General features: G+C 36.9%; 1 protein-coding gene across 6 annotated transcripts in view; it reads left to right on the forward strand.

Annotated features, from left to right (window-relative positions):
- Positions 1-15,614, forward strand: part of IL33 (interleukin 33) — a 42,163-nt gene that overhangs the window by 17,055 nt on the left and 9,494 nt on the right. For 3 of the 6 annotated variants that reach the window (XM_084899594.1, XM_084899595.1, XM_084899593.1), the window contains one exon: positions 10,921-11,028. In XM_084899594.1, coding sequence (XP_084755720.1) covers positions 10,944-11,028 — 85 coding nt within the window. In that variant the 5' untranslated portion in view covers positions 10,921-10,943. Of the gene's footprint in view, positions 1-8,128; positions 8,376-10,920; positions 11,029-15,614 lie in introns of those variants that run through there. The other 3 variants (XM_084899592.1, XM_084899596.1, XM_084899591.1) reach the window with 2 other exon arrangements.

Genomic DNA, 15,614 nt, shown 5'->3' on the forward strand with positions numbered 1-15,614 from the left:
TTTTACCAGCCTAATCCTTATTTATCACTGTTCGTAAGTGATTTGTTTTGTGATTATTTGTTCAATATCTGCCTCCCCCAAAGGAAATAAGCTCTAGGAGGGCAGGAAAGAGTTAGCTATGTAACCCCAGCACCTAGCCCAACCTGAGACAAGTGTTCGTGTTATTCTTGTTGTTATAACAAGGCAGCACTCGGTGCTATAGTACAAATACCAATCCAGCATCATTTGTGACCTCAGGACCTCAGGGAGATTAGGATTTCCAACAATGATTACTAGTTACGTTCCTTTCAAAGGACTTCACTACTTACTAGGGCAGTGATTTTCAACCTTTTTCATTTCATGGAACACATAAACTAATTACTAAAATTCTGGAGCACACCAAGAAAATATTTTTTTGCTGATCTGACAAAAAAAAAATATATGGGTATAATTTTTATTTATTCACTCCTAATGGCTATTGTTGTGTTGGCTGTTGTCATTTTTTTCTTTCTTTTTAAATCCTCACCTGAGATGTTTCCATTGATTTTAGAGAGAGAGGAAGGAAAACAGAGAAAAAACATCAGTATGAGGGAGAAACATTGATTGGTTGCCTCCTGTACACACCCCTACTGGGGATCAAACCCTGCTACCCAGGTATGTGCCCTGATGGGGAATTGAACCTCCAACCTTTTTTGGTGCATGGGTCAGTGCTTCAACCAACTGAGTCACCTGACTAGGAATAATGTCATTTTTTTAATTTGACAGTTTAATGGAAAAAAGGTCAGTGTCCCAGACTAAAAAGTTAAGCATTGCATGTTATAAAAATTCTTGCAGCATACATGTTGAAAATCACTATACTAGGGCATCAAAGGTTGAACTTTCAATTTTCTGTAATGTTCAAATTTTCCATAACAACATGTATTTTTTTAAGAACATGTATTTTTAATTAAAAAAAAAACAACTTGTAAACCCTGTATTTTAACAACAAGGTACCTCACAGGAAAAAAAAAAAAAAAGATTAAATGCATTTATTTTAAAAATAAAATTCACAGTAAGATAAGAAAGACCAACAATGGCCATGGCAGCATGGCTCAGTGGTTGAGCGACATCAACTTATGAACCAGGAGGTCAAGGTTCAATTCCCAATCAGGGCATATGCCTGGTTGTGGGCTTGATCCTCAGTGTGGGGCATTCAGGAGGCAGCCAATCAATGATTGTCTCTCATCATTGATGTTTCTATTTCTCCCCCTCTCCCTTTCTCTCTGAAATCAATAAAAATATATTTTTAAAAACACTGACCGACTTAACATATTTATGGGTATTTTAAAGGACAGAAATTGCTAAACAAAGAGCATTGTCTGATGTGTAAAAGAAGTTTAGTGATTCAATAAGTGATTTTCCATTTGGTCAAATGTAGATAATATGACAAAGTGAAATGTTTAGTGTCCCTTGGGTTAAGGCTGATGGAATACATAGTCCCTGGCAAATAATGAGCACTTAATATTTGTTAAATGTAAGTTTCTGGAAGCAGTTTCCAGTCAAAGAGGTAACCACACATGTAACTTTGGAAAGGACTATATCCCCATATATTTTTCTTGTTGCTCAGGGGTGTATTACCAATTACAATTTCTATTTACAATTTCATTTCTATTTAATTTTGATAAATTAAAATCTTCTTTTGGGTTTAAAAAATAATAATTTAAATGTATGTCATCTCCTCTGTAATATTCCCCTCCCACACAAATGCATACTCCTTACCCACTCCTTCCTCTTTTCTTAAAAAGCTCCTATTTCCTGTGATTATCTAAAATGTGATTTTCCCTTGGTGATACCATTATTCTCAAAACCCACTCCCTTTCCTTGTATGCTCATCTCCCAGGGCCAATAGAGAGAGTGACACATTTCTCATTTTCCACTGCCCTTGCTAATTCCAGCCCTGGGCCCAAGGACTTATGTTCATTTCTTTCTATTCTAGTCATCAGGGACCCTGATGTTCTTTTCTATTCCATGTTAATTCTGCTGTCATCACCCTTGATAACTTACTTTAGTGCCTGTCTTGATGACTTGCTCTTCTACCTGTATTCTGTCAAAATACCATTCTCTCTTTTTTTGTTTCCCTTTCACTATTGCACTTCTTGAAAAAGTCTCATTTCCTCCTTCTTCAGACTGTGCCGTCCACTGTGGTTTCTTGGAGAGCCCCTCATGCTGAAAGGACTTTGTCCAAGGTCTCTCATCTCCAGCGGGGTCTCTAGTGCTCCTCACCAAATATTCATTTTTGAGAAGTTCTTCTCCCTTAGCCTTCATAATAGGACCTTTCTTTTTTTTTCCTGCTTTTCTTTTTGATCTTTTTCCTACTTTTATTAATCCTCACCAAGATATTTTCTATTGATTTTTAGAGATAGTAGAAGGGTTGGGGAGAGACAGAGAGAAAGAAACATCAATGTGAGAGAGACACTTCAATTGGTTGCCTCCCACATGTGCCCCAACCTGGGCTGGGGATCAAGCCTGCAACCAAGGTATGTCCCCTGACCAGAATCAAACCCCGCCCTTCAGTCCACATGCTGACGCCCTATCAACTGACCCAAACTGGATAGGATTGGTCTTTGTTTCTAATTCTTCTCTTATCTCTTAAATGTTATATTTCTTATAGTTCCATCCAGAACAAGCATGTCAAACTGAAAGGCTAACACAGGCCAAATAAACAAGGTTTAAGTTTATGTGGGCAGCAAAAAAACCCAAAAGCTTCAATTTTCATAGAAATGTAGGTTTATTTCGATAGAGATGTGCTGAATACAGAGGGCTAAAATAAATGAGTAATTATTAATATAAAAGAACATTTTAATAAAAATTAATATTTTTCTTGGACATTAACTTACCAGACACTGAATAACTGCACAAATTAATAAGTGTAATGCAAATAAACCTATATTTCTTGTTCTCTGAAAGTGAAATATTTTCTGTTGCTCACACCAAACAAGTCAGTATAAGACTAATGGCATGGTAATCAGCTGCTAAAATATTCACTGCTACGGTAGTAGTGGAGAGAAATGGTGCGCCTGCGTGTAAAGCACGTAAGGGAAATGAATTGCAACACGATTATAGTAATCAGTCATTAGCGAATGTTGTAGTTCTTTATTAATAATTATGTATAACAGGATATTATAAAAATTAAGTTACAAAATTTTTATTAAAGCATTTCTTGCATACCGTTATATTGGCTGGGCCACAAAAATATTCCTTGTGGACTGCATGAGGACCTTGGGCTACAAGTTTGACATGCTTAATCTAGAAAAACTATGCTTTCTCTTCCTGCTCCACACTCAGTTAATACAATCTCATTTATTCCTACACTATCTTCAGTTCTTATGCTTTCACAATGAAGAAGAAATGCACATAACTAAATCTGGCCTCCTGCTCCCATAATTTAATTTCAGCTCCCTGCCAAAATGTCCATATAATTGTTCTTCAAGAATCTCAAATGTCATCTGTCCCACATATACTCATTACCTGTCCCTGCCAATGAACTCCACACCTGAGTTTCCTACCCTGAACCACTGGCACCACTTTAACTTCCCTTCATCTCCCCCAGTTCTGAGCTGATACACCCACATCCAAAAAGTGCTGTGGAGGCTCTCTGGCAGACACAACCCAGAATTGGGAGTGAAACTTAGATTGTAACCTTACCTACCCATTAGGGATTGTGTGATTTAGTGGAGGTGGAACAGAGATCTCTGGGACCCTTTTTAGTGAGACAGACTAGTAAACCAGGACAAGTGGAATAGGGAAACTGAGACAGATAGTTAAACAACCAAGTGGTTTACAGCCATTCTAGTAAATTGCAAAATCCTAACTCCTCTACCCAAGGACACTTAAGAGTAAATGACTACCATCAACAAATCAACAAATGACAAGTGCTGGGTAGGATGTGGAGAAAAGGGAACCTTATACACTGCTGGTGTGAATGCAACTGGTGCAACCATTATGAAAAATAGTATGAAGTTTCCTCAAAAAATTAAATATGGAACTGCTATTTGACCCATTGACCCCATGTCTAAGGATATATCCTAAGAAACCCCAAACACCAATCAGAAAGAATGTATGCATTCCTATGTTCAATTTACAATAGCTAAGATCTGGAAACAGACCAAGCATCCATCAATAAATGAGTGGATCAAAAAGCTGCGGTACATTTACACCATGGAATACTTTGCAGCAGTAAAAAAGAAGAATCTCTTACCCTTTGAGACAGTATGGAGGGACCTGGAGAGCATTATGCTAAGCGAAATAAGCTAGTCAGAACAAGACAAGTATCACATGATCTCACTTATATGTGTAATCTAATGAACAAAATAAACTGATGAACAAAATAGATCTAGAGACATAGAAGCATAGAACAGACTGTGGAATCTCAGAAGGAAGGCAAGGGAAGGGCAGGCTAAAAGGAGTCAATGGGGGGGGGGGAGGTGTGAAGGGGACATATGTAATACTTTCAGCAATAAAGATTTAATTTTAAGAAAAAGAGTAGAGATCAACCAAAGGACTTGTATGCATGCATATAAGCATAACCAATGGACACAGACACCAGGGGGTGAGAGCATGAGCGGGGAAGGGAGGAGGGAGGCGGGCGGAGGGAGGCAATGGGGGGATAAGGACAGGATACATATGTAATACCTTAATCAATAATAAAAAAAAAGAACAACAAAATGTGTAACAACTAAAAAAGAGCAAAAGGTTTACACTTCTCCTCAACCAGAGGGTAAATAGCTTAAATCACCCTACTCAAGGGAGATAGATAGCAAAAATTCAATTAGTGCCATTTGCCAACCACACCCAAGGACTGATAAAATTAAGGGAATAAATCTCATTTTGGTGTATCTACATAAAGCTGTTGAATATTTTATTGAGATTCTCCTCTAAGACCTTGCCTAAACTCCCAGCCTTTAAATCCCTCAAGATGCAGGACCCCGAGCATGAAGAGCATGCTCTTTTTCCCAGGAGCATGCTCATGCCTTTCCATTTTCCTTCTTCTCTCCTCACAAACTCTCTTAAACTCTAAGGGAACTCATGAAACTTGCAATCAGGGGAGCCATGGGCAGTGGCAGTTTGTCCCAGGCTAACCCCCTGAACCTGTTTCCATGGCCCTTCTTTCTCTGACTTTCCCGTGAGCTGACAGATGCCCCACCTCGACTCACTTCTTTACCGTGACTTTCATTTCTCAAGTGAGCCAAAGCAGCCCCGCCCAAGCTCCCTCCTGTTTCTTCTTCTGTCCTACACCCTTCCTTGTTTCACTGTCCCCACTTTAATAAGCATACTCTCAAAATCATCTGGATTTGTGCTGTGAAATCTTTTCTGCACAAATCAAGAACCACACACTACTGGTGCCGGCTCTGGGCCTGTTTTATGTCTGGTAACACTAGGACTGTATAAAATGCTTGCAGCTCTCATCACCTTCATTCCCTCCTTATCAGTCTCACTAACATTGCCCTGGCCTGTCCTCACTACTTTTTGTCAAGCTATTTTAATGCCCTCCTAACTGGCCTAAAGTTACATTCATAAAACACATTTTTCATTATATCTCACTTGCTTTAAAAACCTTTAAAAGATTCCAGTTGGCTATAGGATAAAATTCAAAGTTCATATTGTTGTACTCACAGGCCTCTACTTTCTGTCCCCTGCATAACATGAAATTTACCTTTGTCTAAATTGGATCACATATGTAATTAGGATAAGCACTTAGGGAGTAAAAAAGAATCTAACCCATTCTCTTTTTTATATATATATTTTATTTATTTATTTCAGAGAGGAAGGGAAAGGGAGAGAGAAAGAGAGAGAAATATCAATGATGAGAGAGAATCATTGATGGGCCGTCTCCTGTATGCCCCACACTGGGGAACAAGCCTAAAGACCATGCATGTGCCCTGACCAAGAATAGAACTGTGACCTCTTGGTTCATAGGTTGATGTTCAACCACACAGTTATGCCAGCCAGGCCTAACCTATTCTTTACACTAAATGTAATAGTTAGACAAAAATTTAGATTTTAAATAGTAAGCTATAAGAGTTTTAGAAAATGTCATAATCCTATCTAATTATAAGGGAATATGCTGCCGAAGCCGGTTTGGCTCGGTGGTAGAGTGTCGGTCTGCGGACTGAAAGGTCCCAGGTTCGATTCTGGTCAAGGGCATGTACATTGGTTGCGGGCACATCCCCAGTGGGGGATGTGCAAGAGGCAGCTGGCCGATGTTTCTCTCTCATCGACGTTTCTGGCTCTCTATCTCTCTCCCTTCCTCTCTGTTAAAAATCAGTAAAATATATATATATATTTTTAAAAACGGAATATGCTAATTGACCCTCATGCCCATTGCAAAGATGGTAGTGCTCAGAGCCAATAAAGAGAGAATATGCCAATTGCTCCACCCTCAAAGATGGCAGCACCAGTCCCCTCAGCCCTGCCTGGGCAGGCACGCAGCAAGGCCAGGCCCACCCCAAGGTGGGCCCAGCCGCTCCATGCACCTACCTCTGGAGACTCCCAGTCACCTCAGCTCCCCAGCCATTAAGGGCCAGCCCGTGGCACAGGCAAGCCTCAAATGGCAGCTTCCCAGCCGCCCAGGGCTGGCCAGAGGAGCAAGCAAGCCCAACCACCTAGGGCCGCCCGGGGCTCAGGTGGCCAGAGCTTGCAGAGGCCTGCACTGCCGACAGTGACAACAGCAGAGGTGTGATGGGGCATCACCTTCCCATCATCACCAGGTCGCCTCCCACCCCTGAGGGCTCCTGGACTATGAGAGGGGGCAGGCCAGGCTGAGGGATCCCCCTCCAGTCCATGAATTTTCATGCACAGGGCCTCTACTTTATTTATAATCTTTGAAGAGAGGAGGGAATTTTTTAGAAGCAGGACACAAAATCTAAAATTTCTAAAAGAAAACATTAATTAAATTTTACCTCAGAATATTTGAAAAATGTGTGGGAAAAAATACCATTAACAATGTCTAAAGATAAATTGTAGTGGAAAAAAAATTTCAACACATATCATAGGCAAAAATTTAATCTCTTAATTTACAAAGAATTCATATAAATCAATAATTATTTAAATTGACAACAAATATATTTTTAAAAAGATCCTCAAACTCACTAAATAATAAAGTAATTTGAAACTGTGAAGTATTGTCCTCTCTTTAGAAAGACAAACATTTTAAAGGTGATAACACTCATTGCTGCTAAGGCAGTAGAGAAAAAAGCATGAGCCTGGATTGTTGAAATAATTATAAATCAATACAAACTACTGGAAGTTAATTGGGTAATATCTATTAAACTATTAATAGAAGATGCATTTACCTTATGGTACAGCAATTCTCCTGCTAGGATTTATTATTTACCTCTCATCAATGACAAATTCTAATTTATGCTACCAATTAACTTACAAAGATTTACTAAGAATCAGAAACACACACACACACACACACACACACAGCTGTCAGTTGCAACATTGGTGATGTTAGGGAAAAAAAAAAAAAAAAAAAGAAGGGGTAAAGGGGACAGGAAGAGATTAACCAAAGAACTATATGCATATATGTATAATCCAAGGGGCCTGAGGTGGGGCAGGAGCTGGGTAGAGGAGTCAAAAATGGGTAAAATGGAAGACAACTGAAATACTGTTAAAAATTAAAAAAAAAATTTTAAAGAGAAGAAAAGAAAAACTAGAAACAGCCAAAGTGTTAATCAATAAACGATTAGTTTTGGCATACTTATATGATTGAATACTATTTATAATGCTTCCTGTAAAATAATATTTCTGACATCTCAAGTATTCATACTGTTAATTGGAAAATGAGAAAAGTCAGCTTACAAAATATTTGTAGTGTGATTCTACTTTTTTTTATAAAAAATAGATATGCACAGTATTTCTACATTGAAAGAAAGCTTCAGAATCTATAGCATATATGTTTTCTTGTCAATTACACATTTTCTAAGTACATATACATAAATTTTATAAACAGAAAAAAATACTTCACAAGTTTTAAACTTTGTAGAAAAGAGAAAGGCAATTAAATAATCTGTTCCTTTAAATTCTGTAATTCAATAATCACTAACTAGAGTCCATATCATAGAAGCTTGATAACATTAATGATTAACTGAGAAGACTCGTTGAAAGTACGGCAACTAAAATTATGTAAAAGCTCTGTTTAGGATTTTGCTGTGGGAACAAAACATTCTTATTCATTCTAACCTACTCAACTGGCTCTATTTGCATTGCATCATTCATCAAATGCTGTCACTTGATATTGCTTAATCCAAGTGTATGTATATAAGTAGAGTTGGGATATAACTGCCTCAACTACTACCAAGTGTTAACAACAGGAAACCTCATCATTTGAAACCAGCCCTGCATGTTTATAACAGGTGAGTATCATAAACTGTGCAAAAATATTTGCCATAAGTTATTGGCAAAGCAGCACAAAAAAATGTTTATATTGTGATATAGTCTGAAATATTTTTATTTAAAAATAGGAGAGTAAAGAGTAAACTTTAAGTCTGAAAAAATAGTGAAAGGAGTGATGGTATTTTTTTTTTAAAGTAAAAGATTTGTAGGTTGTTTAAAGAGAATGCTTTGTTTTTTAGAATAGGATTTTCTGATTCTTGGTAAATCTTTGTAATTTCATTGGTAGCATAAATTCCTAACAGTAGAATTGCAGTAGAATGTTTCCTGACTATGCTTTTGACTTATCATATGATTCTTAAAAAACAGCCAGCTTTCTCTGTGTTAGTGACTCAAGCATAAGTGTAGTATTGCAGTTTCTAATATACCTTGCTTAACTCTGCAGAGGTTTAGAGCAGAGTTCCTCCAAGTATGTTCTCTTAAACTAGTCCATGGGGGTATTAATAGAGCAAGTTATTATTTACAAAATCAAATAATTACTGAAAATAGTTAAACAAAGATACCATGATTCTTCAATGAAGGACTGTCAGCACCTTAACTATACTAATGTAAGTTCTGACTTCCCAAGAGATGGAATATAGATTGGGACATTTTGCAGATTTATTTGAAAATGCAACATTTTATGTTTGTTTGCTTTTTAATGTGTATCCAGGGGAATTATTTTTATAGGGCATAATGATCCATGGATAAAAGAGAAAAAAAATCAGCACTGCAATTTTCATGTTATCAGTAAAGAAGTATTCCTGAATGCCTACTATGTGCAGTTACCATTTGACTTATTTTCTGTACAATTTAAAGTTTAACTACAATAAGGTTACTGACCTGCACTATCCCATGTTATGATTAAAAATTAACTACCATATTCAAAAATTTATTATTTCAAAGAAGTTGGACAACCAGCTAAGCGTTTGAAGTTAAATTCCCAGTTCTGATTCTTTTATTCCTACATTTGGATGGGGAAGAAAAGGAGACAGGGTAGGGAAGCTCTGGCGTAACAGATAAATTCTGGTCCCAGTTCAACTTTTGTGATCCTGAGCAAGGCACCCAATTTTTCAGTTTTACTTGGCCCACTCATCTATAAAGTTAGGAGCTCAGTAAAATGATGTCTAAGGCTCTATACTTCTAAGTGTTCTTGATTAGTGAAGGTGAGAAAATCAGAGAAAGAAGATAAGGATTTATGTGAGGCCCTCAAGCTCTGTGAGGATAATATTCATTCTCAGGGGCAGAAGAGGGAGTCCTCAACTGTCCTACCATTAAAGGATTTTGTTCATGAAACTGTCTGAATATAGTATGGCTGCATGGAATATTCTCCTACCATCTAGACAAGAAAGTTTTAGCCTATTTGGGGTTGGCCAGGGACAAAAATAAAGGTGCTTGAAGTTTATCTTCCAATGAGTCCTTTGACCCAAGAACTCAATGCTGCTTCCTTGCCCTACCAGAAAAGCTGAGCAATATGAAGAGATTTCAATGGTACCCAATCCAATAATTTGGATTTTATTTTGTTTAACCTAGAAAATAAAAGGCAATGCTTAATAAAGGAAGCAATAATTTCTAGTAGAATTCAGCAATGTCAGAGAGATTTTAACACTAGAGAAGAAGTCCCATTTTCCCCACAAACCACAGCATCACTTGTCTTACCTTGATGATGAAGCCAGGTTGCAGAACCCTACTGAAAGAATATGGAGCTTTCTGAAATTTATGTCAGCGAACTCCAGGGTCTTTCAGTAGAGTACTGCAGTCCACCGATGATCAAATATTAAATTGGGGACTGGAAGATGGTGATTTTTCTAATTTTGTCATTTGTTCTGTAATAAATAAATTCCTCATTCACTCTTTCTTGATAAATTCTATGTACTAGTGGGTTTGTTTGTTTTTTGTTTGTTTTTTCATCAAATGCCTTATAGTCAATTACCATCATGATTCCTTTTGATGTCAAATTGTCCCAAATTTGGCCAGCAGGAGAATCTTCATGCTTCCTTTTGACATAACCTCACTAGTTTTTGAATGATTCACTGCCCTCTGGCACAACAACATATTCCATGTTCACTTCTACTTTCCCAGCCCACATTTAGAGTCCCAGTTCCCTTTAGTGAAAAAAGTACTTAGAAACTAAGATATAGATATACCAATATTACTGATTCAAATTTAACATCATAGGAATTTCTTCTTGGATTCTTTTATTTTATATTTGTCATTTCTCCTATAGTGAAAATCCTCTATCCAATGTCTACTTATTTGCTGTATTGTAAGGTATAACAAATGGTCTCAGAATTCCAATACCAATATTACCATCAACAAAACCACTAAGTAAAGTTTAAGATTTCTTTGCAGTTCTTTTTGTCTTATATTCCAGCATAGATACATACTCAGAAAACTATGTTCAAATTTTACTAAAAGAATTATTTTCTCTTCGTGGTGTGTTATCAATTGTATATTGACTTAACCACAGTTATTTCTGTTTGTTTTAAAGTTGAGACAATTGAACTAATACTATATTTAATCCAACAGAAGCCTGAAAAAAAGGACCTGAAATGAAGTGTTCAACTGCTAAAGTTCCCCCTGCAAAAATGAACAACTCAGCAGGAAAAGTCTCAGTAAAATCTCCCAGGTTGAGAAGTAAGGAATTAAGCATTTCTGATTACTTTACACACTATTTTTATCTGTTATCAAATCTTTATTATCAAATGTTCATACATTCTACTTTATCAAAAGTTACTAAGAATACAAGAGCTGAAATTGAAAGGGATGGCTCATAAGTGTGCAGTACAGCAGCATTTGGTTTTAAACAGACTACATATGGCCAACTTTTATTTGATACATCACAGGACAGGAATGGTTCAGATAATTTAAACCTGCTTATAGTAATAAACATAGTTATAGCCCTTCATATCAATCCCTTCTTTCCACCATACCCCCTACCACCAAATCCCAAAAAACTTTCCCCCAATTAATTAACAAAATTTAAATTGACCCATTTTCATTCAACAAACATTTATTAAGACCTTTGGTGTATCAAGCTTGTGGTCTTAACTTGCAATTTTTGATAAATGAGAGAATATGAGTGAAGATATTTGAATAATCCAACCCCCAAAGGAAGCAGATTTGACCAAACAATGCTCAATTCTATTCAGTTACAAACTCAAAGGGTTTGTACTAAATTGAAGGGTAAAAAGAACCAAGTAGAAGCCATAGCTTTCGGATGAAAGGGCTATATACTTCTTTGATCCTTATATTACCTATCCTAGGCAATAATTATACAGTTTTATACTTATGTTTTTTCATCATAAGGAACAGTTATGCAAAAGAGTTAAGAGAGCCCTGGTGGGCTAGAGCCAAAACAGAGGATGAGGAATGATGGTGGAGACTACATATCCTATGTAATATAGTAGGCTCCTCTCCATTTTGGGCTCCTCTCCATTTCCCTGAACATCTCTCAGGCTAGAAGAGAAAGCAGTGTTAAAGTACATCATTTCTATTCTCCCTAAGGCTCTGGCTCACCCACAGTGTTCTTTAGTAACCAGGGAAAAAACTAATTTGGCTGTGATTTCTAAATGGCCAGGAAATCACAGTTGTTAGGTTTTTTTGTGTTGTTGTGTTTTTTGTTTTTTGTGTTTTTTTTTTTATCTGAGTCTGAGTCAAACTGCTCTATGTAGAAACAGTGACTCAGTGGAAATGACTCTGCACCCCAAATTCCCTCTTAATAAATAATGTATTGTCTTTGTACCTCAGGAGATGTAGACTCTTTAAGATACTGGAATAAGGGAGCAGGCTGGAGTTTACAGCAGAGTTAGTGGCACTGATACAGAAGTTAAAATGTAACTTCTTCTTTAAGGTTGCAGTGGCTTATTTACAACATTTAGAAAAACAATAATGAAAGTATCCCCAAATCACTTATATTAATATCATATTATTTTAATTGTCCCTTAGCATATCTTCCTTATCAATAATATTGGCTCTATTTAACACTAAAATTGTCATAATTTATTAGTAAACACTCCTGGCCCCAAACCTGAGAGCTGTGAGGTGTGTAGCAGGTATAAACCACTTCTCAAAATCCAGGGTGCAATAAATGTCACATTTTTCCAAAGAAAATGCTCTGAGCCCTCAAGCAAAAAAATTAAAATTAAAATTAAAACTAATTTTAATTACTTTTCCTTTCTTGATCTAACATGATCTGACACAATCCACAGCTCATAATGCCACAAAACTCATTATCTAACCACTATAGGTATCCACACAGTCAGGTTCCCTATGAGTTCTAGTCACCACCACGCCATTTCATTTTTAGTGCCAAGGAGATACAGGAACACTTCATGAGCTCGGGGAAAGCCCCTCCTAAAAATCATCCCATTCCAAGTTTACAGGAGGCTACTCCCCAAAGTCAGTCTATTCTCCTCTGCTACTTCCTCTTCTCCCCCATCCATCAATTCTTTGCCTTCCCTGACAATCCAGCTTTTTGGATGCATACAGCCAGAGGTCACAATATAGAGAGCCTTGAGAGATTCACCCAGCAGAAGTATTTTATTTGGCCTGAATGCTATTATTGATGTTTTTTAATTGAGGCAACAATTATAGATTAGGATTTTGTATAAAAATCTGAATTGTGATTTTGAAAAAAAAAATCTGAGTAGTAGTTTGTGGACAGTAGAGAATCATTGGAAATGTTTAATTGGGGGGAAATACAAGATATTTTTATTTTAGACAAGTCACACTGGTGGTGGTGTGAAGAGAGACTGAGGGGAAATGCGTAGAAACTAAGACTTGTCAGAAGTTTACTACATTCATCTAGAGGACTAATAATGAGGGCCTGACCTAAAACAACAGAAAGTAAAGGAAGGACTAAACTTCACATACTGTCAGAAGGTGAAATCATGAAGACTTAGTGACATATAAAAGAAATTAAGAGAGAAAGAAGGAAAAATGGATGTTTCTCAACTTACTGATTTAAGAATTGGGCAGACAATGGTAGACAGTGGTGCTGTTTTTCAAGATAGTGAATTCAGGAAGAATATATTGGGGGTAGGAAAGGGTACAAAAATTATTATTGTGAATATAATTTTAATTTGGAGGAGGTATAGATCATCCAGGTAGAGGTATCCAGAGTTAAGGAGGCTTTATATGGATAGAGATGTTTTATGGTAGCTGAAGTCAAAATGCCTTGTGGAGAAAGAGCAACAGATATAAAACTAAGGAGAGAGAATAAAGGTAGAGTTACAGTTTGAGGAGTCATCAATATATAAAAAGATGACTGAAGTTGTTGAAGCAAGCAAGATTGCTCAGAAATAAAAGTCTAGAGTGAGAGGAAAAGGCAAAGGGCAAAATTCTGAAGAACACCAATATTTAGGATCAAGGTAAAGAAGAAAGAACAGAGAGACCAAGACGGACTGATCAGAGAGGAACAAGAAGAATCTAAGGAAACTGTTGACCTGACAATAAGGGAAGAAGGATGTGGTCCCTAAAGTCAAATGCCACAGACAGGTAAAAGGTAGTAAGCAATGAGAAGACACCATGGTGAAAAGTGTTTGGGGAAGAAATGAAAGATGAAGTGATTTGCTTCTATAGATCCTGTCAGCCGTAGTCTGGGTCTCCAAGTGGCAAAATTACAGGCAGATTTCCAAGCCCCTCCCCATTTACTTCCCAGAAATGCCTGAGAATTTCAACATGCTGATGCTATGGTGAAATTAGTTATTTTCTTAAAAAGCTATAATAAGACACTGCCCTCACACAGCAAATATGATGGAGATTGAGAAAGTGGCAACAGCCCTTACGTAAGCTTGACCTGGGCCTTTGACCCCAATGGAGCACTCTCTCCTACACTGTGCCAGGGCCATGTCAGCTATGTGCTTTCCTCCTGAGAACACAACCCATATACCCCATTTCCAGCTGCCCTGAACACCAAAGTATATCTTCTTTCAAATATTCCATGTAAAGTATCTTTAACACAACTATAATCACCCCCAATGAATTACAGCCATTGTTTGTCCCACTAGATGCTAGCCTGTACATCCATATCTTTAGCCTGACTCTTCTTGTACATCCACAATACTTTAATATCTTGATCCTCACTTCTAACTACCCAAGACCCATATTCCACTCCCCACAGAGTCCACTCTGAATATAAGACATGTCTGTCATGTCCCTATGGGATACTGATAAGCATATAAGGAATGAGAATACTTGCGGTATCATCTTATACCTTTTAGCTCTGAAGAGAAAACTGACACAGTAAATAAAATATTGTATTAAATTAGTTATCAGGAGACCAAGTTCAATGCTGGCTCTGGCACAGCTTTGTAAATTATCTTTGTTAACTCTAAAAACATTATATTAATGTGCAATACCATAGTTGATATTTCTGAATTTGAAGCAATGTTAAGGAATTCCAGGGTGGGTATGAGTACAATTAAGTGATCTTGCCCTGTTCAGACAGTTGAAGATTCTTAAAGGTAGATGCCCATCTAAATTGGAGGCAAAATATAGATAATTCAAAATGGTAGCTAACAAATGTTTATTCTACTTGAGTTTAAAAAGCATACTAGTAATGCAAATATTAGAGAATAAAAAAAATCATAAAATGGATCCCAAAGTCACAAGTAATTATTTTCATTTTCTGAAATTGCTTGATAACTCATTTACTTACTATAATGTTGAGAGTTGAGCTCCTTTGACTCAGGTGTTACAACTTTCTTTTCTACTTGACACTGAAAGTCTTTTTATAATTTCAAAGTAGCAATTTTTTTATTTTAGACTTTAATTTTTCTTTGGTTAATTAAATTAAATTCTAATAAAATTAGAATTACTGGATAATTAATATTTTTAATTCAAATGATTTAATTTGAGCTTATATTTTGTTAGTCCCTAAAATTGTACTGTAATATTTTCTTAGACAGAGGCAGATGGAAAGAATATATTTTAAATATATATATATATATAATTACATATATAATTGATTTCAGAAAGGAAGGAAGAAGTAGAAAGAGATAAAAACATCAGTGATGAGAATCATTGATCGGCTGTCTCCTGTATGCCCCCTACTGGGGATCAAGCCTGCAACCCGGGCATGTGCCCTGACCAGGAATTGAGCTGTGACCTCCAGATTCATAGGCCAATGCTCAACCACTGAACCACACCAGTTGGGTGTAAAAAGTATCTTTGATATTAGATACACTTGAGTCACAACTTCTCACCAGACCTATAACTTT

This window comes from Pipistrellus hanaki (assembly GCF_964339955.1).
Source record: "Pipistrellus hanaki genome assembly, chromosome: 11".
NCBI lineage: Eukaryota > Metazoa > Chordata > Mammalia > Chiroptera > Vespertilionidae > Pipistrellus > Pipistrellus hanaki.